General features: G+C 40.5%; 8 protein-coding genes across 10 annotated transcripts; 4 read left to right on the top strand and 4 right to left on the bottom strand.

Annotated features, from left to right (window-relative positions):
- The first annotated feature begins 164 nt into the window (after nucleotides 1-164).
- LOC108019010 (peritrophin-44) lies at nucleotides 165-1562 on the top strand. The gene is made up of 2 exons (XM_017086622.3): nucleotides 165-265; nucleotides 667-1562. The coding sequence occupies exons 1-2, from the start codon at nucleotides 256-258 to the stop codon at nucleotides 1341-1343; spliced, it is 687 nt and encodes a 228-aa protein (XP_016942111.2). The 5' UTR covers nucleotides 165-255; the 3' UTR covers nucleotides 1344-1562.
- Nucleotides 1563-1857: 295 nt separating this feature from the next.
- On the bottom strand, nucleotides 1858-4681 carry Efhc1.1 (EF-hand domain containing 1.1). The gene is made up of 4 exons (XM_017087021.4): nucleotides 4519-4681; nucleotides 3914-4461; nucleotides 3587-3860; nucleotides 1858-3357 (listed from the first exon to the last, which is right to left on the bottom strand). Exons 1-4 carry the CDS (start codon nucleotides 4567-4569, stop codon nucleotides 1858-1860), a joined length of 2373 nt encoding a protein of 790 aa, XP_016942510.2. The 5' UTR covers nucleotides 4570-4681.
- Nucleotides 4682-4893: 212 nt separating this feature from the next.
- Paf-AHalpha (Platelet-activating factor acetylhydrolase alpha) lies at nucleotides 4894-6180 on the bottom strand. The gene is made up of 2 exons (XM_017087022.4): nucleotides 5497-6180; nucleotides 4894-5434 (listed from the first exon to the last, which is right to left on the bottom strand). The coding sequence occupies exons 1-2, from the start codon at nucleotides 5890-5892 to the stop codon at nucleotides 5153-5155; spliced, it is 678 nt and encodes a 225-aa protein (XP_016942511.1). The 5' UTR covers nucleotides 5893-6180; the 3' UTR covers nucleotides 4894-5152.
- A 423-nt stretch (nucleotides 6181-6603) lies between these two features.
- mRpS30 (mitochondrial ribosomal protein S30) lies at nucleotides 6604-8780 on the top strand. The gene is made up of 2 exons (XM_017086529.4): nucleotides 6604-7181; nucleotides 7519-8780. Exons 1-2 carry the CDS (start codon nucleotides 6709-6711, stop codon nucleotides 8732-8734), a joined length of 1689 nt encoding a protein of 562 aa, XP_016942018.2. The 5' UTR covers nucleotides 6604-6708; the 3' UTR covers nucleotides 8735-8780.
- Nucleotides 8781-9376: 596 nt separating this feature from the next.
- On the top strand, nucleotides 9377-14088 carry Rhp (GTP-Rho-binding protein rhophilin). Of its 3 annotated transcripts, none has more exons than XM_017086572.4 (12): nucleotides 9377-9484; nucleotides 10776-10940; nucleotides 11111-11227; nucleotides 11287-11414; nucleotides 11506-11659; nucleotides 11732-12190; nucleotides 12258-12402; nucleotides 12463-12716; nucleotides 12961-13090; nucleotides 13159-13481; nucleotides 13546-13698; nucleotides 13765-14088. In XM_017086572.4, exons 2-12 carry the CDS (start codon nucleotides 10824-10826, stop codon nucleotides 13966-13968), a joined length of 2184 nt encoding a protein of 727 aa, XP_016942061.2. In that variant the 5' UTR covers nucleotides 9377-9484; nucleotides 10776-10823; the 3' UTR covers nucleotides 13969-14088. The 3 variants fall into 3 exon arrangements, with proteins under 3 accessions (XP_016942061.2, XP_016942060.2, XP_065723982.2); XM_017086571.4 differs by having other exon boundaries at nucleotides 12246-12402; XM_065867910.2 differs by lacking the exon at nucleotides 9377-9484 and adding an exon at nucleotides 9507-9611 and having other exon boundaries at nucleotides 12246-12402.
- Nucleotides 14089-14292: 204 nt separating this feature from the next.
- Nucleotides 14293-16739, bottom strand: LOC108018925 (E3 ubiquitin-protein ligase RNF185). The gene is made up of 4 exons (XM_017086516.4): nucleotides 16599-16739; nucleotides 15127-15733; nucleotides 14861-15027; nucleotides 14293-14794 (listed from the first exon to the last, which is right to left on the bottom strand). The coding sequence occupies exons 2-4, from the start codon at nucleotides 15687-15689 to the stop codon at nucleotides 14694-14696; spliced, it is 831 nt and encodes a 276-aa protein (XP_016942005.2). The 5' UTR covers nucleotides 15690-15733; nucleotides 16599-16739; the 3' UTR covers nucleotides 14293-14693.
- Nucleotides 16740-19798: 3059 nt separating this feature from the next.
- On the top strand, nucleotides 19799-21339 carry LOC108019218 (abscission/NoCut checkpoint regulator). Its single transcript, XM_017087014.4, has 4 exons — nucleotides 19799-19957; nucleotides 20029-20291; nucleotides 20344-20824; nucleotides 20900-21339. Exons 1-4 carry the CDS (start codon nucleotides 19910-19912, stop codon nucleotides 21155-21157), a joined length of 1050 nt encoding a protein of 349 aa, XP_016942503.2. The 5' UTR covers nucleotides 19799-19909; the 3' UTR covers nucleotides 21158-21339.
- A 160-nt stretch (nucleotides 21340-21499) lies between these two features.
- PGRP-LE (Peptidoglycan recognition protein LE) lies at nucleotides 21500-23441 on the bottom strand. Its single transcript, XM_017087015.4, has 5 exons — nucleotides 22960-23441; nucleotides 22603-22902; nucleotides 22422-22535; nucleotides 22017-22081; nucleotides 21500-21960 (listed from the first exon to the last, which is right to left on the bottom strand). The coding sequence occupies exons 1-5, from the start codon at nucleotides 23156-23158 to the stop codon at nucleotides 21595-21597; spliced, it is 1044 nt and encodes a 347-aa protein (XP_016942504.2). The 5' UTR covers nucleotides 23159-23441; the 3' UTR covers nucleotides 21500-21594.
- Between the last annotated feature and the right edge of the window lie 1751 nt (nucleotides 23442-25192).

Below are 25192 nucleotides of genomic sequence, written 5' to 3'. Positions count from 1 at the left end.
ATAAACTGTATTTCTTTGTCAACAACCTTGGAGACTGATGAAAGACTTTCCCTGCTAATTTCCTAATGGTTTCATTTATGATAAACGATAGTTCCGATGCACGCGCGAAAACTATTTGTTTTAGCCGTGTCTCCTACAAAAAGCCGACGTTACCCATGTAACTGTCTGCCAAAAATGATAAGAAGACGCCGTTGCCTATAAAAACGCTCGATGGCAAAATTGTCTCGTTCTTGAAACTCAGACTCCAACCCCAATATGAAAGTTTGTACGTTCGTTTTTCTTTTATAGATGGAGAGGTTCTTAAGTAATCAATCGGAATTGTAGAGATGAAGTACCTTATAAGCCCTGGCAAGAATGGATTATTTTTTTTGACTGAATCGTTCGTAAAAGAAGATATAGATGTCCGATTTGGATTTGCCAAAATCGCACAAGTCGATTGTATTCCACGTAATATGCATAAAAATTCAAAAACAGCAATGTTTTGATTTGATCACGGTTAATTTGACCCGTCGTTATATATGATAATATATTTTTACCTAAAAATATAAGATATTTTTAAGTTTAAAACTTAAACTGGAAAAATGTTTGATAAAAATGAGAGTCTGGTTAGAAAATTAGTTACGATCTATACTAATAAAATTTTTCTGTTCCCTTTTTTATCCACAGGCAATGTAACCCATCTAACGCTTGTGATTCTACTATCCGCGGCGGTTCCATTTGTTTCAGCACTCAATACCATTTGTGAGAATCGGTTCAATGATCTTTCGTTTGCGGATCCAGCCAGTTGCTCAAGCTTTTATGTGTGTCAGCGTGGTAACGCCATCCGAAGAGAGTGCTCCAATGGTCTGTACTTCGATCCGAAGATCCAATCCTGCAATCTCCCCGGACTCGTCAAATGTTTCAACGGGGAGCGCGGAGTGGCTTTACTTGGGCCAGGTAAAATCAACCAGTCTCAGACATTGGATCCGTATGGAAACCCAAAGGCGGTGGCAGCAACGACTGTTGCGACCACAACCATCTGTCCCCCGACCACTACTACCAAAAACCCGAAAATGGTATCAGTAACAACTAAATCTCCAGGATCTGCAAAAGAATCCAACGATTCAGTTCCAGTTGTTCTAGAAGCGAAAATCCGTATCGATGTATTAAGATCTTCACGCGATTGCCGTGATATAAGCGATGGAGTGTACTTGACAGACCCCCAACATTGCCGACGTTACTATAAGTGTCGTAAGAACCGCCCCAAGCGCCACAATTGCCCCAGAAATCAGTGGTTCAATCGGGAACTGCTAATCTGCCAGGATCGAGATGAAGTCTTGAACTGCCCATCCAACCGGAATTAGTCAGCTGTGTTATTAGATATATCAGAAAATATACATTATATAAACACAATCTACAGAAATCTAAAATCATGTTGAATAATTTCGGTTAAAACAAAAAATACTAATATTTAGAAGAAGTAGAATTCCAACTTCCGTAAAAATTATAAAAGTACCAACATAGGTATCCAAGTTAGGTAAACCCTTTAAAAGCCTTTATTAAACATTTAAATTCGCACAGCATGGAAGACATTTTTAAAATTATTTATTATAAGAAAATGTTTTTTTTTTAGTTTTAGAACCAATTTTGACTAAAGTTCCTGATGGGAAAATTGATTAATTGTTAAGCTCTTTATCTTAAAAATAAATATTTTAACGATTTACTATCCCATAATATTCCAGAGTTACGAGTACTACTGATAAATCAAGTGCAATTTTTAAATATATTTAGAATCTGAATGAGGGAATTACAACCAAAAATTTGGAACAAACAATGTGTAACGTTAGTTATAGATAGCTATAGATATTTCTTAGACTATTAGTGAGGGGAGTCCTCCTCGTGCTTGTGGAACTCGGCTTCCGACATCACCGACGGAGGCAGTATCCTGGCCTCGCCAATCGTATCGTTGTTCTTCTCTCCTCCAGTGGGCAAATTTAGGGGCAGACTCAGTTCCCGCAGGAAACAGGTGAAGTTCACCACACGACCCTTGTTCAGGAACGGGATCTTGGGGCACAGCTCGAAGGCATGATTGACGGGCACCATGTCGCATCCCTTGCCACAGGATACGTCGATGAAGTTCATCAGGTCGCACACCTCGATATAATCGCACTCGTTGCGATTCAGTATGGATAGGATGTTGTCGATGAGTTCCAAAGAGAAGGGAAGGCGACAACCGCGAAGGGCCGATCGAACCTTGGATTCTGGTAGGAAGGGTTGATTGGTGGGATTGATGTGGTGGAAATGCTCCATAAGATCATCTCGCGCATTCCACAGGGATCTCTTGAGTTCCAGATGGGCCGCTGCCCGTACAGTCGACCTATCGCAGGCATGTGGCTGACTCTTCTCCGCCGAAAAATGCCTGCACAGAGTGATAATCTCGTGATCACTGATCATATTACCAATTATACCGATCAGCGCTCCCTTGAAGCTCTCGAAGGACACGAAGACATCCCGTTTCTTCTCCAAATCTGTACAATCCGGGACACAGGATCCCACAAACTCGGCCATGCGATTCTGCAGAGAATTGCGAACCTTTTCCATTATGAGTACCACATTCGACTGGCTAAAGGTCTCAGGATGGTGTTCCATATACATGAGGGTGTACTCATCGGCGGAGACGATGTGAAAGATGAAGTCCTTCAGCGACATGGTGGATCCGATGAAGAAGTTGAAGGGCATATAGTACTGCGGCTGCTTGCACGAGAACTTCTCCTGACCCGGTAACTCCAGGCGAGTTCGCTTCATGAACTCCCCGCCCAGGAAACCGGAGTTACGCACTGCAATCTCCTGAATTTGCAGCGTATCATCGCTGAGATAATAGCTTATCACGAAAATACGCTCGCAATTCGCCTTGATGGTCGAGAGCATTTTGGCCCCATAACGCAGAACGTAACGATCGTATTTTATGAACTTCTTGAAGTCCGTTCTGGGCGGCTTGGGCTCCACCGAAATGCAGTTTCCCACCGAATCCTCATAGCTGCCCCAACCATTATAGGGCGGCAGTTGGCGTTCCCCCGCCCTATGATCCGCACAATCATCCGATCTGGTGGGAATCGGCAGTGGGGTGAAGTCCTGAATCCCATAACGTTGGCGGTAATAGTTCTGGGTAAAGGGATCCAGCTCGGTGATTATCACCGCTCGACCGTACACATTGATCACGCTGCCAATCTGAAGATCACGTTCCTTATAGTAAAGGATCTCCTTGTTGCCCGTGTTCAGGGGATCCACGCAGTAGCGTACGTTGCGCATGTTTGTTCCCAGTACATTCAGTAGCGTCATTGGAGTCATCTGACCTGGCAGCACTAGGCCTTCAAATTCCTAAGAAAATATATAATATATAACGTTAATAATAAACAGAGAAAAAATGTAAAAGATATTACGATAATTCCATTTCAATATAGGGAGTATCAATACTGAATATGGCTGTCCCCCTCCTACCCAGAATAATTCTAGGTGCTATTTCGCTCTTTTCTCTCTTTTTCGATTTGGGAGTTCTTTTTAAAGATAGAAAATTGATCCTAAAACTAAAATCCTTATCATTACTCACTCTAGCTAAGCGTCCACGTTTAAGGAATACTGTTGGGCCGTCGCGACCTGAGTTCCGTATATGTTGTTCCTTGATTTCTATGGTATCATCGGAAAGATAGTAACACACTTCCAACTTTCGTACATCGCCGAACTCGGTTCGATCATCCCAGTAGGCCTGAAACTTTAATATTTGCCGATCATACTTTAGAAACTGGGCAAACGGGTGGTTCTTGGGTATTAAATTGCCAGATTTGGGTTGGTTCTGACGCTTTCTCATCGTCTCGGTAGGATCGCTGTTAGAATAGAGTCATTACCAAGGGTTACAACCATTAAAAAATAGTCTCACCATGGCGATTTTACAGGATCGGGAACCGTTATTCCACGTTTGTTAAGGAAATCTCTAGTAAACTGATCACACTTGGTAATATGATACTGACGGTCGAATATTTGAACTGTCTGATCAACGTTTAGATCAATTAAGGACATAAACTCGTTATCGCAAGGCGGGGCCTTTGGGACGCGCTGACGATGAACCACACATCCCTGGACAATGCCCGAGTTGTCCACACGCGGTTCGTAGATCTCCAAAGTACCGTCCTCGAGATAGTAGTATATCTTGACCTTGCGCACCAAGTAGGGGGCATGGTACACCTCCTGCAGGGTTTGCTTAAAGTAGGCACTGAAGCACAGCACCTTCTTATCGTATGCCAACCAGGGCGGCATTCGGGGACCCGATCTTGGTGGATATATGGAGGAAGCCCCGACTGGCGGACAACTTATGTCCACCGTAACGCTGCCCGATTCCACGGGAGGAGGCTGCTGGCGATCACTCAGCATGCTGAGTCCTTGGAAGTTGGACAGCGATTGCGGTTTTGGATAGTGACCTTTGGATACCTATTACCCAGATATTCTTATAGACGGTTTATTAGATATACCCCACAGAGTACTTACATCGCGGAACAGCGTGCCCGGCAGAAGGGGCATTCCAGGAATGCGCAACATTATGTCTTTTATCTAATTAAACCCTTTCTCGAACCTTTTATCTTTAGTAATATTTTGTAGCTTTGTGTGTACTCTAAATACTGTGCTCTAGTAAACGTATAATTCGGATATATTAGTCCCAGAGCCTACCCTTTTCCTCAATTCTTCACTTGCTATTCAATTTAACATTTTAGTTAATATTCTGCTGGAATTTATTTCTTTCGGTTCGGTAATATTTTACATTTTCACTTCTTGTCGTTAGCTTTTTTTAAACTATTTTGGCTGCAGCAAATGTCTCATAAATATAAAAAAAATAATATTTTTACCGATTAAACGATGTTCCTCTGATGCTTGAAGATAACTTGTATTTTACCCAATTACATTCTTTTTTGCCTTATAAATATTTATGTAAAATAGTGTTATTTTGCAATGGTATATGCGATTGTTTACTATTCGATAAGAAAACTTATATTTAATTGTGAGATAATCTCGCAGCTCTATGGCTTTTGAGATTTCAAAAAATACATTTGTTTTAAATTATATTCTGGGAATTGTTTTGTGGTTTATATATATATATAGATAATGAAAGCTGCTGGAGGTTCCTTTACTCGGAGGGAGTGAGATCGTTTTCAGGTTCGTTTTCGTTGAGAATTTGAGAAAGCAAATCGTATAGTGGCTCAAGAATCTTTTTCGCTCCAGCGTTGGTGAGGTTCTTGTAGTCGAACATGTCGTGATGGCTTATGCTGCCGTCGCTTTGGACCAATCCCTTGTCAATGGCCACGGTCTGGACGCGGTACAATCCCTTGGTGAGTCCATTGATCAGCTCATTGATGGTGGAGTTCTTTTCGCGCAGCATATTCGGCTGTTGTCCGCGCGGCAGTAGTGACTGTGAAGGCAAATAATGATAAAGATCTGTTGGGATAAGGGCTGGATGGCAGTATAACTTACAGGAAGAAGGATGTAGGCGTGGGGCAGCTTTTGACGGATCTTCGTCACGTTGGCCAGCACTCCTTCGGCCACCTCCTCGGCAGTGTTCTTCACATTATTCGTGCCGACATGCAGGACCACTATCTTGGGATTGACATTGTCCAGGGCTCCGTTCTCGATGCGCCACAGGACGTGCTCGGTGCAGTCGTCGCGAATGCTGAAGTTAAGGCAGTGCAGCGGTGCAAAGTACTGGTTCCACGCCTCGCTATCCTGCACGGTCTCGAAGATGCAGTCGCCGAGGAAGATGACATCCGGATCCTTTTCCCGGCAATCGGAGATGAAGCGGCGGTGTATGCTGTGCCAACGCTTGTCGCCATCCAAGTCGGGCAATGGTGTGGGCAGCACACAGGGATTCATCTTGGCGGAGGTGGACACGGTTATGTTTCCGATTCAGTTCAGCTTCTGATTGAGATTCCGATTTTGGTTTCAGATCAGACTCAGATTCAGCATGCGCATGAATGGTGCATCGGCTTCGGCTTCGTCGTGGTGGATACTAATGGCTTCCTATCTCTCCAGTTTACAGGGACAATAGTTATCAATCAATATCGGTTCGCATAAACAATTCCTCAATGTTGTTTACTTCAATAACTCGTTTTATAGCGAATAATTGACTTTTTTTGCATATTTTTGCAAATGTGACCGCAGCAAGACCGTTCAAATATGCCATATTCTTGGGGCGGAAAGTACTAGAAGAGTTTTGCCTTGGCAGTGGAACGGTGGCTAGGAACACTTTTGTTGCTCTCTTTTGGCCAAATAATTCAGATATATTGAAATCAAATTCAGATCTTTTGGCTATTCAATGTTATGATAATTTATTTTTTATTATTCACATTAAGAGCTCTAAAAAATATCCAATAATTCCTTAGAACCAGGGGAATGTTTTTGAAAAACATTCAGGAATATTTTGGTATTTTTGATATCAACAACGTTTAAATGATATGTATATATATAAATAAATATTTAAAATCAAAAACCCCCTAAGTTTCAAATTCCACCGTTTCACTGTCGCTACGTACGCAACGGCGCTACCTTGACGCAAGACTAATTCAAATTAAGCTCGTGCACGGTCATACTGCTCTCGATGGCAATGACATAACCTCTCTCCGTTTATTGTCCGGAGTAAATTGAATTTCTTCGAAAACATAAATCGCAACTTGCGTTTGGGTTGGCGATATGTTGAAGCTAAACCTCGTGAACCAGTTGCGAACGACGTACAAGCGCTGTTTGGCCGGACAGTCGCTCCAGGTGCAGCTGAATCCGACGGAGGCGGAGCCGGCGTATCCGGAGATTCGGGATCCATCCTTCAAGGCTCGAAAGCAAAAGGATGCTGCCGACTGGCACGAGGAGATTCGCCAGGTGCCCACGGTGGAGGAGAAGATGATCAAGATCAATATGCCCCGCTACTACGGCTACAAAGTGGTCGACTTCAACGACTCCAAGATCCCCTACAACGCACTGCCGCTCACGCAACACTATACGCGCACGGTTGTCGAGGATCTGGAACTGCCATCTCCATCTGCATCCGCATCTACATCGCCGGAGGTTGCTGACCAAGGCGACAAAAACACCAGCATCGAGGACGCCCTCGTCAAGGCGACCCGAGAGGATGTCATCGAAGCCCTCGAGTTTGCCCACGACTACTACAAGTGGGTAAAGTTAGGGCCCATTGGCACAGACCGAGTTCTCATCTGATTCCTTGCTTAGCCATCTCAACTACAAGTTGGGAATACAGCTATATAGAAACTACAGAAATTCCAAAGTAATCCGGTGTCCCACGGAAAGGGAGCCTTAGAAAGATTACTGGGAGTATATACTCCCAGTAATCTTTCTAAGGCTCCCTTTCCGTGGGACACCGGATTACTTTGGAATTTCTGTAGTTTCTTTTGATTTAAAATTGCAAACTCAGTTGAGAACTCGGCTTGGCCTTAAGTAGAACTTCCAGCAGTCTGATATACAATAAATCCATTTCATTACCAAGCGCAGGCACCTGGAGAAGTTGCCCAATTCTACCCAACCCAGCGACGTTGAGCGCGAGCGCATCCTAACGCAGATCATTGTCGAACAGCTGAACAGGACTCTGCTGCAGGCTCTCGGCGAGGAGTACAAACACCTGGAAGAGGTCGAGGTTGACTACAATCCACGACACGAGGCCTTCTGGGCGGTCGGTGGCGTAGATCCGCCAAAGAACGTGCAGAACTCGAAGAAAGGCCGAGAGTGGCAAAAGGATGATGCCAATGAGAGCATTGACCGGCTGGTTCAGTATACCGGAACGCCTTACCTGTCTCTGCGCCATCGAAAGCAATTGTCGCCCTGGAAAACGCCAGCGGAAAGCGAAGACCTCAGCCTGAGCAAACAACTGCCCCGCTTCAAGCACGACCCGCGCACCCTTGGCTACAGCACTAAGCACCAGCATGCTACCAATGTGCCTGGCTATTGGCCCAAAGGAAACGAGCACAACTTTGGACTGCTCTCGTTCCAATCCCGCGCTCACCTTCAACTACGACCGAAATCGTATGGTGAGCAAGATCTGCAGGAGGCTCTTCATGCTCTGGCGATTAAATCGTCATACGCTTGGCTTTTGGCCCAGGCGAACTACAATGGCTTCAACACCTACAACGAACTGACCTATCCCATGAACACTCAAACTGTGATCACAAACGGCAGGGAATGGAGCTTCTACGAGTATCAATTGAACACCCTGCTGCTGCACGGCAACCACCAGGAGGAGAATCCGCGGGTAAACTTCTGTCGCGGAACAAAGCCCCTGCCGCTGTACGCGGAGATTTCGTCGAGTGGAAAGTGCGTGGATTTCAACGACACCACCCTGCGTCAGCTACTTAACTTCTATGCCAACGTTCCATCCATTCAGAGGAGTATTGGGGAGCAACAGCCATATGTGGCGTCCGACATAACCGCCTATGAGAACACCGAGCAACGTGACTTTATAACCAAAACCTTCAAACATCTGGCCTCAAACCGCCCGCGACACTTGGAGCTACCTGAAATCTACCTGTGGGAGAAGTTGTACAAGATCGACAACAAGAATCGCGCCATGGAGGCGAAGCGTCGGTTCTTTGAGCTGGACGTTAATCCTTGGCAGCGTCCGCTCGATCAACATGACAAGGAGTACGTGCCACGGGCACTGAGACCAGGCGTCCGAAAAAATCAAAACAGATTCAAAAAGACGTACTACCCTTGAATAAATAAATATAAATTAACATTTCGAAAGTTAAACTTGTTATAAATCGCTGCATTTTTAATTCGGAATTCGGCGGATCAAACAAAACGATGGAGTGTGAAACAGTATAGCCCATTTATAAACCTTGGTGATTACGTATATTTTTAAAGATTTGTTAACTTTACTTTTTAATGCATGTTTTGTTTTTAAAATTACAAGAGGGCATTTTTAATTTCATTAACAATTTTACTCAATACCTATTTCATCAAAAAACAATTACTTTTTGACTTAAATTACATGATTTTATGTTTAATTTTAAGTTTTAAGTAAAATAAAATCCCAAATACGTTGTGTAATTCAAAGTACTTTTTTTTGATCGCGTAAATAGTATCAAAAAAGTTAGTTCTGGTGAATAAGATAATACAATTCCCTTGTAATTTTTCTTTTATTTTTTACTTTTAAGATTTAAATGTCCATATATCATATGACAGGGAAGTATATATATAAGAAATATATATTTTTAATATATAAAACAGTTATTTCTAACTAGACTTATTAGAACAAACGTTTTTAAAAGCAATTGAGGAACTTCCATAGTTAGTAAACCTTCCTAAAAAAAAAAGGCGTTATAAGGTTTGTTAACATTTTGGTAACGTTATAGATGGTATATTATAACGGCCAGGTGGCGGTCACACTGGGCCCGAGTAAATAACCAGTTTTAGACTTTACGGTGATTCGGAAACTCGTACCTGGCGCTGTAGTTGTCCAAAGGTAACAGCAACCTGTTGCTTCTTTTTTTTTTGGTAATAGTGGAAAGTGTAGTGAAGACAAGTCAACATATCTGATATAAAGCTGAAATGCTGTCGAACCAGTGCTAAAAATATTACGTTTATTAAATGTATGCAAATGCAGTGAATATATATGTGGGCCACGAAATGTTTTAACGTGTTTTTCTTTCTTTCTTTTTTTTTTGTTGGTTTGTTAAAACTCCACTAGTTTATACTCCCCACAATGTAAATATGTATATATAATAATTATGCCATAACAGTACTTTAAAAGTATGCTATTGATGATGTGGAATACAACGGATTACCATAAATATGTCATAGACTGAGGGAATTCCAGTATAAAATAGTTATAGTAAAAACAAGTGGCAAGAAACCTCCCCCTCCACCCCACAAATGGATCCAATAATACTGTGTTTATGCTATGGGTTTTGTGCACTCTTCGGTGAATCGTGAATACCTGAAATCAACATAGAAAACTTGACCGACGGGACGGGCTGCCCAGGTGTTTGGCTACAAACAAAAAAGAATTCACAAACCAACAATTAGCCAGAAAATCGAATGAAAATAAATCTCTATTGTTTTTATATGGCATTGTTTAACCGGCGGTGGTGTCCCAGAAACATTTTTTGGCCGAAAGCAAAAATTTCGATGGCCCAGATACCTTTTCGATTACAAATTCTTGTTGGAAATACCTTTTTATAGATTAGGTTTATCTTTTTGTAAACAATATAAATGCACCACTTGTGACTCATTTACGGCTGAATGGGTTTTTACGATCTTGACATTTTCGTAGAATGGCCAAAATAGGTCTATAAATTTGCGACTCTTGAAGTTCTTCTATATCATTATCTAAATATATGTGTCTTAGCTTTTTGATGGCCCTAGGGCTATTTTATCACGGTTATATCGCGTCGATATGAATAGATCTCTGAAATTATGTGTGTGGAGTTATTTTAATGGTTCTCGAAATCAATACCGTTAAAAGCTAATTATGTGTTTTACCTCCTAAGGCTAAAGAAATGCTGTTCTATCTATGTATACAGCAAGCTAATGTTTTGGTGGTTACACCATTAATAACTCAAGAACGGTTTTATGGATCTTTATGAACTTGAAATCCCTTAGTAAATACTTTAACAGATGACCAAAAAAATTTATCGTACCTATAATATTATAGATTTCTGGAAGAGATATTATTTTTAAGATCTGGTATAGATCCAAGAATAATAATTGAAATATATAGTGTTCCCAAAACTAAATTAAATACATATTGGTAGTATAACCAACCACGCTGTGGCAATTAAGGAGTCCAATTGGTTCTCGGAATGTTTAATCTTGGAGCCATGGATGGAAAAGACGATGAACTGGAGCAGAGAGCAGGGAAAAATGAGGAGAACGAGGATGATGAGAAGCTGAATGAATTATCGTTTTGTTTTGTTCGGGTAAGTGCGTAATTGGAATACTACCTATTATATGTTTATGGATGAATCGCACATTCCTAGTGATTCATTATTATATACGTTTTTTAGCGAAAGGTATTTCTTCCATTTTTTTTTCATTTAATAATTTTGTTTTATTATGATATGTGATATGAAAACAATATAAATTTCAGGGTTCAGATCCTAGAGCTGCAACATGTCGCAGCAAACTTCAAAACAAGCGGTGCAAATTGAACAAGGAGATTAACAAGGAACTCCGCCTTCGAGCTGGGGCCGAGAATCTTTATAAGGTGGGTACTGTTAGGGCTTACTTTTAAACAGCTCTTATATCAAATGCCCTTAATTTCAGGCCACATCCAACCGCAAGTTAAGGGACACAGTTGCCTTGGAACTAAGCTTTGTCAATTCAAATTTGCAATTGTTGAAAGAGCAACTAGCCGAGTTGAATTCTTCAGTGGAAATTTATCAAAGCGAAAGGTAAGATTCGGGTTTTCTTGCTATCAACTCTACAATATAGCCCTACAATTGAACCTGATATATCTTAACTTAATGCAAATATAATTCCCAGTCATAATGGAATTATGCCCATGATACCGCTGGGCCTAAAAGAAACCAAGGAGATCAATTTCATGGAACCCTTTTCTGATTTCATCCTGGAGCACTACAGTGAGGAGCCTTCAATGTACATAGATGCCATAGCAGATATGACAGATACGAGACAGGTATGGGAAGGGAAACACCCATGAATATCCACCACATACGATATGATATGATCTGATCGCTTTCCCATACAGGCATCCAAAACGCCGTCACGTGACGCCCTCGGTGTGGCATTACTTTTCCGGTACTACAACACACTGTACTATGTGGAACGTCGATTCTTTCCGCCCGATCGCAATTTGGGGGTATACTTCGAGTGGTATGACTCATTGACGGGAGTTCCCTCGTGCCAGCGCACCATCGCCTTCGAGAAGGCCTGCACCCTGTTCAATCTGGGCGGGATCTATACCCAAATCGGAGCTAGACATGATCGCACCACGGAACGGGGTTTGGACCTGGCTGTCGATAGTTTTCTGCGGGCAGCGGGGATCTTCCGTCACATCTACGATACGTTTACGAATGCCCCATCGATGGATCTGAAGCCACAGGTCCTGGATGTGCTCGTATCGCTAATGCTTTCCCAGGCTCGAGAATGTCTCTTTGAGAAGTTGCAGCTGCAAATCGAGGCGATAGGTCTGTCCGAATTCAGTTGCGTAAGTATCACCTTGTATATTATATAATAAGTATAATTCCTAGCTATATATATAGTCCGATTCGCAGTCGTTTCGCGATCTAGCTGGAGAGGCTGCTCAGATATCGCACGAGTACAATGAAATGCACAAAAACATCCAGGCAAACGATACGCACACCTATCTCCCTGAATGTTGGGCAGGTCTGGTACCCGTCAAGGCGGAACTCTACAAGGGTAAACATATAATATGCATTTGTATTTAGATATACTAAATCCTTATATTGATCCTTTCAGCATTCGCACATTTCTACAAGGCACGCAGCATAGATGCGACGGACGAGATCAAAGCATCCCACTTGCCCTCTCAAAAGAGCCATTCCAAATTGTCGGCGGAATCCTTCATTGGCAACTCACAAGAGGTGGAATCTATTTATGGAACCAGCGAGGAGGCCGCCACTTCGGTCGCCAACAAACTGGCCCACTTGAAGGAAGCCCTGGCTAGTATCGAAGAGGCTCAGCGTCTGCAAAGAATGTGCCGGTATCTAAAGGTAAATATAATATAATATAACATGATATGATATGATAAGATATGATATAATGTGATATGATATGATATTATGATATGATATAATACACTGTAATATAATATATTATAATACTATGTGTACAACATAATGTTATGATATAAAATGATTTCACATTTCTAAGAATAAGATTCCAAAATGAAAGATAATAATTATTATAATAGGACATTAAATAAATCCCCCTTATTAATGATCTTCCTTTTTCAAGAACAAGTCATCGCTTACTGAGGTCATGAAGGAGGTGCACTCAAAGTCGCAGGAGGAGTTCGATAAGTTCAGATTGCAAGCCTCAGCGAATAATATCGAAGAGGGAGACCTTCTCGAGCGAACCGTTGAAGGTAATACAGAAAGGTTTCCAATATATAGAACGTCATTATTCATTCATATTTATCATCCATATAATCAGCTTTCTCGAAGTTTACGTTATCCCTGACGGGACCCGATTTCACATCGCACAAGGTTAAGGATCCCTTCAAGCGCCTCGGACCCATAGCAATATTTTCTGCGCGACGCCACTGGACAGCCCCACGATGTGTGCGTTTGCAAAAGGGATCGTCTTCGTACCACAACGTACCCGCCAGCAATAACAAGTGTTCGTTGGACAACGATGACGAGGAGCACAATGGGGGATACAATCTCTATAAAGAGGAGTTCGAGAACTTTGGCTTCCATGTGCGAGGCGATGCGCCGGTTATCATTGCGCACGTTGAGATCAATTCGCTGGCAGATGTAAGTAGATGGATCTCTATTTCTATTTCTATTGGACTTATGAACCATATAATTCCCTTTACAGCTGGGCGGAATTAAGGAGGGAGATTTCATAGTCGAAATAGCTGGCATAGATGTCAAGTGGTACTCGCATCAGCAGGTGGTCCAGCTCATACAGTCCTGTGGCTCCACTCTGGAGTTGAGAGTCATAACGCCCATGGATCGCAACTACTTGAAGGTATGTTGCTCTTAGAACATATATCATATATCATAGGGGTTTCTAATTATTTCTGTTTACCTGCAGCCATTGTCGTCGAAGGGCTCGTTGTCAACGCTATCGGCGGCCAGTTCATCGGGCATTTCCTCCGGATTTCCCAGTCCCACAAGTATTGCGGCCAAGCCCAAGCTTCATCTGAAGACATCGTCTAGTTCGCGACCCGCTGGCAGCGTTTCATCCAGTTCGTGGAATCCCTTTCGGCGAACACCGAGCTTAGCTAAAATATTCTAAGTAGCGACCAGTTTTATTTTGTGTTTTCTTGCTCTCAAGGCAATGGCCATTTCTATTTAAAAAAAAAGAATGTTGTGCAGTTAATGTTAAGCAATAAACTTAATTATTTTTTACAAATTCTATCATGCATCATGTTCTGTAAATTATATATTCATATTTAATTTCTTAATGGTTGTACGGAATAACTGAGTCTTCTCCCACCAAGAAAAAATCTTTTAAATATTTATTAAACATCTTAGCACTTAAAAAGATTAACCTCCCTAACCTACTATCTGTGTCCCTTTGCGGCATATTTGTACATAAATATAAATAAACATAAGCACCTTTATTTTTTATTGAGTTTATTATATGTATATATATATTTTTTACATTTTTTGACAACTACTTTTTTATTAAATCAATGCGATCCGAGAACATACAGAAGAAATGATTTTAAGATTTGAGTGTTGAGAGTCGTAGGGCCCCGCGAACTTTTTGAAATAGTTTGGGTTTTCACATTCCCATCCAATTCTGTTCTTTACAAATTCAATTCAAATCAAAATTTCAACCGAAAAGTAGTCAATTTATTTTAATTAATTACACCAACGACTTTTACCCAACATGTTTACGATTATTGTTGTTTTAACTGGAGGATACTGCAATATGATTACTTCGGACGCTTTCCGTACACATTTCAATACAAGTTCTTGTTATCGGTGCAATGTTTTTTATGCGTTCGCAGATTGCTATGTAAAAAACAGCCATGCAATGCACATAAAGGCCAGATACAAAAAGAGCTTAGAAAGGGTTTGCTCGTCCTCGTATTGCGTTGTACCACGATTAGCAGCTAAATGTTAGACAAATGTACAGAAAATGGTTAATCCAGTATATATTGAGGAGGTGATTGACCTACCAGCAGGACGAGGTTCGCCGAAATTTAGTGAAGATGTTATGAATCCAAAGGGAAAAGCCCCGATACCAAACGACATGTGAAAACCATCCCCGAATCCAAATCCTGGAAATCCGGGAGCAGGATCTGGTTCTGTACGGTGGCCAGCGGGGCGTGGTGGAACTTTGTTTCTAAAAAAAACAAGCAAAATATAACTCAATTACAACATATTCCAAATCTAGAGTCTTTAACATGGCATATAATATAAGATATAGCTGCTCTCAACCTACCGAGGATCTTCCTGGTGTGTGCTATTCCTTCCGTAGAGCGGTATGACCTTGTCCTTATCGACAGCCGCCTTGCAAACGGGGCAGAGCTTGCGATTGGGTCGCGTCAAGAGCCACTGATGCAAGCATGGCCAGCAGAAGAGATGTCCGCACATGCTGACCACTGCATCTTTGGCCGTGTCCAGGCATATATTGCACTCGTACAGCGATTCATCGTTCTGCTCCTTGTTTTCCTTGTCCTTCTCGCTCGATTTTGATGCACTTTCAGCGCCAGCGGACGAAGTGCCAGACTTTAGATCGGCGATATTGCCACCGGAAAGGTAATCGCCCGTAAAGGAATACGATGTGTTGGATGTACTGGCCTCTGTCGTCGAATCAGATGAAATCGAAGTTCCGAGCGGTCGCAATTGACTGGTAGAGGACTCCTCCGCCAAGGGCTCTGTGATGTCCCGGGTCCAAGCGATCTTGTCGTAGCTCACGTTCTCGGGCAAGGTGGATGAGGATGAGGATGCCCCGGATGATGTGGTGGGCAGCTCCGGTGACTTGGCCATTTTCGGCTCTTCCATGGTTTGCCCAGGATGCTGATAACCGATCAAGTTCAACGTTCAAACTAAAATGAATAAAGGAATATTTATATAGATTATCGAACTTGAATTCTGTTTCGTTTGGGAGGATATTTTATTTTATGAAGTAAAAGTAGATAGCAACTGTGTTATCGGCTTTATCTCGATTATCAAGCTGATTAGAATTTGTTGGTCAAAAGAATGCTTTTAGAGGTATATAAATACCATCACTTAATTTAATTAAATATTTAGAGCGCAGGTTTCAAGGGGGGTTTTGCGCGTTCCATAGCATTTAGTATTTTTCTATGCAAACCGAGAGGGGGTGGTGCTTATAGGTATGGGACCCATTGTCACCACCTCCTAAAGGGCGTACTACTATGCCACCTTGTTTGGGCGATTAGGGATACTGCATTCGCCATACCCATGTCATATTTCCTGGAAAATGCAATTTCTCTAGAATTTAGGTGGCGAAAAAGGTGGGTAAACCTGTATATACCGAATATACCTACTACGTGTGTACTCATATGTACATATGTGTACTTTGTAGGGTCGGAAAAGCCTCCTTCTACCTGTTACATACGCCAGAACATACGAATTGCACCCTTTATACACTACGTGTAATTGCCATAAATGTCACATGATATATTTTAGCAGTTCTAGTCGGCAGCAAAGGAATTTTTTTTGGCATTTACTTGTTATTTTGGTTACCCACAATCCGAATACATACAAGTACTTAATGCCAGCGATTGCATTTAAGGGCAACCGAATTGATACAATTAAAAGTTACATTCTGCAACTCGAACAATATTTAGTATCGAAATTACATTGTAAATGTATTGTTTGCAAAACCTGACTTGTTTGCTCTCATTTTTTTGTTCTCTTTTTCACTCTTTGCCTTCTGCTTTTACTTGCCGTGCCAAATGTTAATGTTTCAATTCGAAGACTGTTATCAAAGGGGTTGAGCAGAAATATCAGTTGTGTTGTGGTAAAATTGGTAATTTATCAATTGACGTCTTAACACCTCAAAACAATTGCAATGACGATACCTGGCCGAGGCCGATAGACCTTTACCCTATCGTTAAATATCGGTTTAAATAAAACCCCGACTTCACTGGGCAGCGCTCACGTTCGCGTTCGATAACATGTAAATATGCGTGCAGCTTGCGCGACTATCGATGGATGAGGAACTTTCGCTTTTCTACAACCCACACACAGCAAAGCAATTTTGGTGAAAAATACTGCTTCTTATCAGGTTTTTAAATCAAGAACGACTGTTTTAATCAATTTTCGCATAATTTTTAGGGGTTCATGTTATGTTTCTGGGATTCCGATTTTGGTCAAAAATTCCCTTTTTTTTGATGATTTTATAATCGCTGTTTAGCCAAATCAAGAAGTGCAGCTAAACGGCCGACTGTTTTGAACAACGTGCGACCTATGCTAACGATTTTTGTTACTTTAACGATTAACGATTCTTTTTTGGGATTCAGATTTTGGTCAAAAATACTCATTTTTTAGTGGTTTTTCAGTCGTAGTTTATTCAAATCAAGGCGTACAGCTAAAAGACCGACAGTTTTGAGCAGCTTGCTTCAATTGCTATCGATCCCCATCACTTTAAGGAAGATTTATTTTTTGACAAATTTTTTCATTTTTTGTAAGGGGGTAGCTCGGTTTTTTTTGGGACTCAGATTTTGGTCAAAAATACTCATTTTTTAGTGGTTTTTCAGTCGTAGTTTATTCAAATCAAGGCGTACAGCTAAAAGACCGACAGTTTTGAGCAGCTTGCTTCAATTGCTATCGATCCCCATCACTTTAAGGAAGATTTATTTTTTGACAAATTTTTTAATTTTTTGTAAGGGGGTAGCTCGGTTTTTTGTGGGATTCAGATTTTGGTCAAAAATACTCATTTCTTAGTGGTTTTTCAGTCGTAGTTTATTCAAATCAAGGCGTACAGCTAAAAGACCGACAGTTTTGAGCAGCTTGCTTCAATTGCTATCGATCCCCATCACTTTAAGGAAGATTTATTTTTTGACAAATTATTTCATTTTTTGTAAGGGGGTAGCTCGGTTTTTTTTGGGATTCAGATTTTGGTCAAAAATACTCATTTTTTAGTGGTTTTTCAGTCGTAGTTTATTCAAATCAAGACGTGCAGCTAAAAGACCGACAGTTTTGAGCAGCTTGCTTCAATTGCTATCGATCCCCATCACTTTAAGGAAGATTTATTTTTTGACAAATTTTTTAATTTTTTGTAAGGGGGTAGCTCGGTTTTTTTTGGGATTCAGATTTTGGTCAAAAATACTCATTTCTTAGTGGTTTTTCAGTCGTAGTTTATTCAAATCAAAGCGTACAGCTAAAAGACCGACAGTTTTGAGCAGCTTGCTTCAATTACTATCGATCCCCATCACTTTAAGGAAGATTTAATTTTTGACAAATTTTTTCATTTTTTGTAAGGGGGTAGCTCGGTTTTTTTTGGGATTCAGATTTTGGTCAAAAATAATAATTTCTTAGTGGTTTTTCAGTCGTAGTTTATTCAAATCAAGGCGTACAGCTAAAAGACCGACAGTTTTGAGCAGCTTGCTTCAATTGCTATCGATCCCCATCACTTTAAGGAAGATTTATTTTTTGACAAATTTTTTCATTTTTTGTAAGGGGATAGCTCGGTTTTTTTTGGGATTCAGATTTTGGTCAAAAATACTCATTTTTTAGTGGTTTTTCAGTCGTAGTTTATTCAAATCAAGGCGTACAGCTAAAAGACCGACAGTTTTGAGCAGCTTGCTTCAATTGCTATCGATCCCCATCACTTTAAGGAAGATTTATTTTTTGACAAATTTTTTCATTTTTTGTAAGGGGGTAGCTCGGTTTTTTTTGGGATTCAGATTTTGGTCAAAAATACTCATTTTTTAGTGGTTTTTCAGTCGTAGTTTATTCAAATCAAGGCGTACAGCTAAAAGACCGACAGTTTTGAGCAGCTTGCTTCAATTACTATCGATCCCCATCACTTTAAGGAAGATTTATTTTTTGACAAATTTTTTCATTTTTTGTAAGGGGGTAGCTCGGTTTTTTTTGGGATTCAGATTTTGGTCAAAAATACTCATTTTTTAGTGGTTTTTCAGTCGTAGTTTATTCAAATCAAGGCGTGCAGCTAAAAGACCGACAGTTTTGAGCAGCTTGCTTCAATTGCTATCGATCCCCATCACTTTAAGGAAGATTTATTTTTTGACAAATTTTTTCATTTTTTGTAAGGGGGTAGCTCGGTTTTTTTTGGGATTCAGATTTTGGTCAAAAATACTCATTTTTTAGTGGTTTTTCAGTCGTAGTTTATTCAAATCAAGGCGTACAGCTAAAAGACCGACAGTTTTGAGAAGCTTGCTTCAATTGCTATCGATCCCCATCACTTTAAGGAAGATTTATTTGTTGACAAATTTTTTCATTTTTTGTAAGGGGGTAGCTCGGTTTTTTTTGGGATTCAGATTTTGGTCAAAAATACTCATTTTTTAGTGGTTTTTCAGTCGTAGTTTATTCAAATCAAGGCGTACAGCTAAAAGACCGACAGTTTTGAGAAGCTTGCTTCAATTGCTATCGATCCCCATCACTTTAAGGAAGATTTATTTGTTGACAAATTTTTTCATTTTTTGTAAGGGGGTAGCTCTGTTTTTTTTGGGATTCAGATTTTGGCCAAAAATACTAATTTTTTAATGGTTTTTCAGTCGTATTTTATTCAAATCAAGGCGTACAGCTAAAAGACCGACAGTTTTGAGCAGCTTGCTTCAATTGCTATCGATCCCCATCACTTTAAGGAAGATTTATTTTTTGACAAATTTTTTCAGATTTTGGTCACAACTAATTTTTTAGTGGTTTTTCGGTCGTAGTTTAGTTAAATCAAGGCGTACAGCTAGAAGACCGACAGATTTGAGGAGCTTGCGACCTATGCTAACGATCCCCAACACTTTTAGAACCATTTATTTTTTGACCGGCTCAGGTCAAATTCTAATTTTGTTACAGTTAGTAACAATAGATACATGTAAAAACTTAAAAGAATTAACGGCAGATGAGAAATGGGGGAACCACAGTTATCTACCTATCGTTATCGATGGTATCTCAGTGTGCATATCGTATAATAGTCGTGAGACAGCACGATCCCATCTCCAATTGGAAGTATCTCATTTAAAACAAAACAAATCAAATTTGAAGTTTATGTGGATTGGCTACTGGTGTTCCTGGTTACAATGAGCTGCTTTGGTTGCGGTCGCAAGTATGGATTGTTCTGCAAAGAAGCAAGTGTCACATGGCATACATATATATGGATAGCAATGATAAAAACTAACCAAATATTCAATCCCAATAGTATGGATGCCCGAACTGCGGCTACTCATTCTGCTCCAAGTGCCTGAAGAGGCCAATGCCTGTGCCCCGTCACGCGGGAAAGGTGCTCAATGTGTGCCTGATATGCTACGACAAGCTGTCTAAACTGCAGGCCAGCGCCGATGCCGAAAAAGTCATCGATTGTGAAGCCCTGCCCGGGGTCTTAGTCACCAAATTCAGTCTGCCACCTCCGCCCAAGGGTGCAGAGGGTGTGGGTTCGGTTTCGGCTGCCGATGTGCTCTTTGAGTAAGTGAAACCCATAGCCCAGAGATCCTACTTCTAGCCCAAACCATTCCAGTGACTCCCCGCCCTCTGAGGAACTGCCAGAGGCTTTGGTTCCCAGTTCCAGTTCGGCTCTACATTCCAATGATCATAAGGATCACATTGATGAGAACCTGGATAGTGCATTGACGAAACGAATACAGGACTACAAACGCGTTGATGCCACAGACGATGAGATCCGTGCCCGTCTCGCCAATCTGACCGGAATGCCTCATAAAACAAACTACGATAAGAAGGACTTGTTACTATCCACTGACCAAAGAAACGATCAGGAGAAAATGAGGGATTTGCTGGCACAGTTTGTGGAGGAAGCCCAGTTGGACCAAAATGTGGACAGGCAGAGGGATGATTCAATTTCCGACATTGAGCGACGTTTGCGAGCTCTACGCGACACACCCGTCGATTCAGCAGGTGCGGGGCCATCAGGATCCCAGATGAGCAGTAACGTGGAAAACGAAGAGGACGACGAGACCCTTTTGCAGAATATAATGAAAAAGGTTCGCATGCACTCTCAGTTCGACTCTTACAAGAGCTATTTGTAAATGCTAATCATAATTTAATTACCATTCCAGTATGTGGAAGAATCGCGCTTACCAGCTGTTTCCCAGAATGAAATTAGCCCAATTAATAGTGAGGTGACCAGCGGCAACGAAGAACTGCCCTGGTGCAACATTTGCAACGAGGATGCGGTTTTCCGTTGCCTCAGCTGCGGTGGAGACCTCTTTTGCACTCAATGCTATAAGGAGTGCCACGATGATGATGAGGAATATCGAGCTCACGTTAAGGAGAAATATTCAGCGCCGCCAAAGATTGAAGAAAATCATTTCTAATGCAATTGTTAAGTTTACTTGGCTTTAAGAGATTTTGTTTTAATTATAAATTGTTTCCAAAAAAGAAAGCATTGTATTGCTAGCTCATTCATATCTATGCAAGGTATATTGTTCTCCTTTTTTTTACTTATGAAGTGGAATAAAAACTGTGCACAGGTGCACAGATAGATTATTTTTAACAACTCAGGACTTTTAAATCAAGTGTATAAATATTATTTTAAATCTATCAAATAGCAGGTACTTAGAAATACTCCTTATAAACGCCATTCCTTTTTATCTACTTTTTTAAGTATGTTATTAAATTTATGATCTCTCAAACCAATTGCCCCAACAGCTGCCAAATTTATAAACGTGTGATTTAATTTTTAACAAAGATGTAACTAAACTTTGGTGCATTCAAACCATGTATCTAAGTAAATAATGTGCTTTTTTGTCCTTCAATGCTCCTCCTCCTCCTCCTCAATATTGTAAAAGTGGGGCCATGTCTGTATCTCTTCGTACAACTGCCGGCCAGGGCTTTCCGTCGAATTGCACTGGCAGTGGCAAACGAGTCTATAGTCGGGTGATATGTGGCCATCCTCCACGCCGCGGGCCAACAGATTGCGGCACATGTTCAGTGCGTCCGTCGTTGGAAGTTCTCGCATGAAGCACCCAACAAAACTGATCCCCAGCGCTATTTTGTTATAGCCCAGTGTGTGGGCACCCACAGTCTTCCAGCCGCGTCCCTCATAAATGTTGCCATCACAGCCGATCAAAAAGTTGTAGGCAATGTCGTTCCATCCTCGCGACTCTATGTGGAAGCACTAAAAAAATATTTATTATTATTTATTACAAATAGTAAATTTGTTTAACTACTCACTTGAATATCACGGATAAGTCTTACGTTAATAGCGCGTTTTTCTGAGCTCTCGGTGGCAGTATGTACTACATATGGTAAGAAAAACGTTTTAGAAAGATTTATTAAATTAATAAGACGTGTAATGCTTTCTTTTCAAATTTATGCAGTCATCAACGCTTCATCTCACAAGATGTTATATGGGGGATCATTAGAGATCTCGAAAACTACTTTAAATTGTGTCTAAAAGTAGGCTACGAAATATTTTTCGTAATCAAAAGAAAGTATACAAATATATATGTATACCGGTTTTTTAAAAGGTTTAACAGAAGGTATTAATTTGGCGCCAACCTTTAAGAGCTTGTTAGATAGATGAACTTGTTGAATTTTCTTCTAATTTTGTAAAAGAGAAGAAAAAAGAGAACTCACAGATAACCACATATTTAACGGGCAGCTGCAAGGGCTGGGGATCGTCCATGGGCTTCTGTGCCAGCCAGGAATGGCGCGGAATAATGCAGCACAGCTCTTTGGGTATTTTAAACTCTGCAAATGAGATTAGCACCTTATCATCACCGTGTTGATAGGATAGCTCGCGGTATAAGTAGCATACTCTGTCGCCTGATAAATACATCTGATCGCACCCTCTCCTCCGACTCGTCCTGATAGTCCTCATCGAAATGGGTCTCTGGTTTGGGAGCGGAATGCTTCGGGGGCGACCGACGATCCCTATCTCTGCGGCTTGGGCTCAGGCCCTCGGCTATGATCTGTATATTTCCATTGATATTGGTCACATTGCCGATGTGGACGTTTGTGGAGTTGCTGATGTTAACATTGCCCAAGGTCTGAATGCTGTTGATCGAGTTCATGAGATCCCTTATCGTATCGGTGATGATCGATTGTTTCTTCGTGGCTTGAGGATAATGAATATTATTAGTTAAGCAAAGATATATGGTATAGTTCCACCAACCGATCTGAGTGCCTAGTGTCATGGTGCTGATATTTTGATCCGTATCATCCTCCTCCGTATAGTCATAGTCCAAACTGTCCACCACCGAGGACTCTGCTATCGACTCCAGCTCCTCATCCTCGGTGGAGGTGCTGACCTGGCTGGCCAACCATTCCCGAGTCCTCTCCTGACTCAGCTTCTTGATTCCCGATTCGGCCATATCCCTAGTTTTGGCACCTATTCTCCGCCAATAAATGCGCGTGTAACTCTCGCCTGGCCTTTATTTTGTTTATCAATATTGTGAGTTAGCAGTACTCTATAATACTCTGATTAGTGGTCTTCTCGTGTCCACCTCGCCCGATAAGATAAGGATGTTCCCAGAGGTTTTCCACCATTATATGCCTGGGTGTAGTGGTGAAATATGTTTTGCATTGGATATCAGACGGGCTGGGGTTTTTTTATTGCATATTTAGTCATAGGTATTAAATATTGTATTAGTATCGCGGATCACTCGAGATATCGATGTATCGATATATATGGAACTATCGATTGTCTCTAAATATTTCATTTTTATTTAGATTTTTTAGATTGTGCGTGCTATGATGCACAATCTAGCATCTGGCAACGTCTAGATCCGGAATTCTCAGTTTGTAGTACCCCCAAAGTCCCAACAGTTTCCCAACAATAATATCGATAAGCCATCGCAGTCTCACTATGAGAAAAAGAACACACATCTCTAACAGCAAAATGTAAACAAAGACAAATATGTAATATAGTTTATGGACTAAAACAGATTTCATTTATAATAAAATATTTAAAATGATCTTTCAGCAGATAATAATTTATTTTATACTAACAAAAATAAAACTGACAAAAGTCACAAATTATAGACCTTTTTTTTTGTTAAATAGTCCCCATAAAAATCATAAGATTTTTTTTTAGATCGTCCGGACCCGAATCTGTGACTAGTTCAAATAGATGTAACCAGTTTGATTCACCTGACAAGTCGACTGTAAGTTCAATGCACCCCATTCCTAACGAAAAAGAAGGTAGGAGCTTTTGCCAATATTGCGCGCGCGCTTTTGGCTCTTCAAAGTAAAATAGTTTACTGCAACACTGCACCGTGTTTGATAATAAACCCATGGTAAATCAAGTGGAGTTGGGCTCGTGTAGCAGGACCTACACGACGTGTTCGTGTCAACATTTTTTTGTTTCGTGTTTGTTTTTTATCAATAAACACGATTTATTTAAAAATATATGTATATATATACATATGACGAAAAAAGCGCTAGATTAAAAATATATGGCTAAAAAAATGTATAATTTATTTAACCTCATTTTTTGTGATTGTTAGGGAACTCGTAGAGACCCAAAATGTAAACTTATAGAAAATGAAACCAGGAGTAAAGTTTGGAAGACCTTTAACTTGGTGGAATGTGATTTAAACAGATTTGACTTTTGCTTGCTTTAATAACTGCAAGAAATTGTTTGGAAACTCTGGAAAAATTGGATATGGCGTCAACTTGATAAGACAGATTTTTTGAAGAAAAAAGTCCCACAAAAAGTTTTGGATGATCTCGCTCTCAAGCAATTTGGAATTGTTGGATTAAGCTTAAAATTCATTTTAAAAAATATTTCGTGCGTGTTCGTGTCGTTTCGTACTGGAAAATTATGACACGCGTCCAACTCTAGACTCAACCCATCTCGATTGGAGCAATCCTCGTGGTGGCTAGTTACCACAACTCTAGTCAAAACATCGTAAGTTAATTCATGCGCTGTAAACATCCACTCGACCACTCTCGCTTTTGCGCTGTTCTACCCTCTATGCCTCTTTTTTACAAAAAAAAGTCTTAACTCCAGTTTAATTTTATTACAAGTAAGACTTAGTATTCTAGCTTATGTATTTTGGTATTTTCTGAAATCGTTTTCAAGTTTTGAAAAAATCAAACTTAAAAACTACTGCAGAAAGATGCATTTTTGATATTTTTAAGGTATTAAAATTTATTTTTTATAAAGCTTAAGCTCGTTTTGTTTTCCTGTTTGTAGAACTTTATAAAAAACATATGTTATTTAAAGAAAAAGTATACTAAAATAAGTTCTTCAGAGAAGTTCTCCGTGTTCTAACGTTTGTTTATGATAATAAAACATCGGAGATATAACCATAGAAAGTCATAAAAAAAAAATTCCATACAAAAATCAGTCAGAAAAACTGGAGAAAACATCCCGCCAAAAGTATCGCCCGATAAAATATACT

Source organism: Drosophila suzukii, chromosome X (genome assembly GCF_043229965.1).
Source record: "Drosophila suzukii chromosome X, CBGP_Dsuzu_IsoJpt1.0, whole genome shotgun sequence".
Classification (NCBI taxonomy): Eukaryota; Metazoa; Arthropoda; class Insecta; order Diptera; family Drosophilidae; genus Drosophila; species Drosophila suzukii.
The sequence above is the reverse complement of the archived record's forward strand: the minus strand, read 5'-3'. Positions and strand labels throughout refer to the sequence as shown.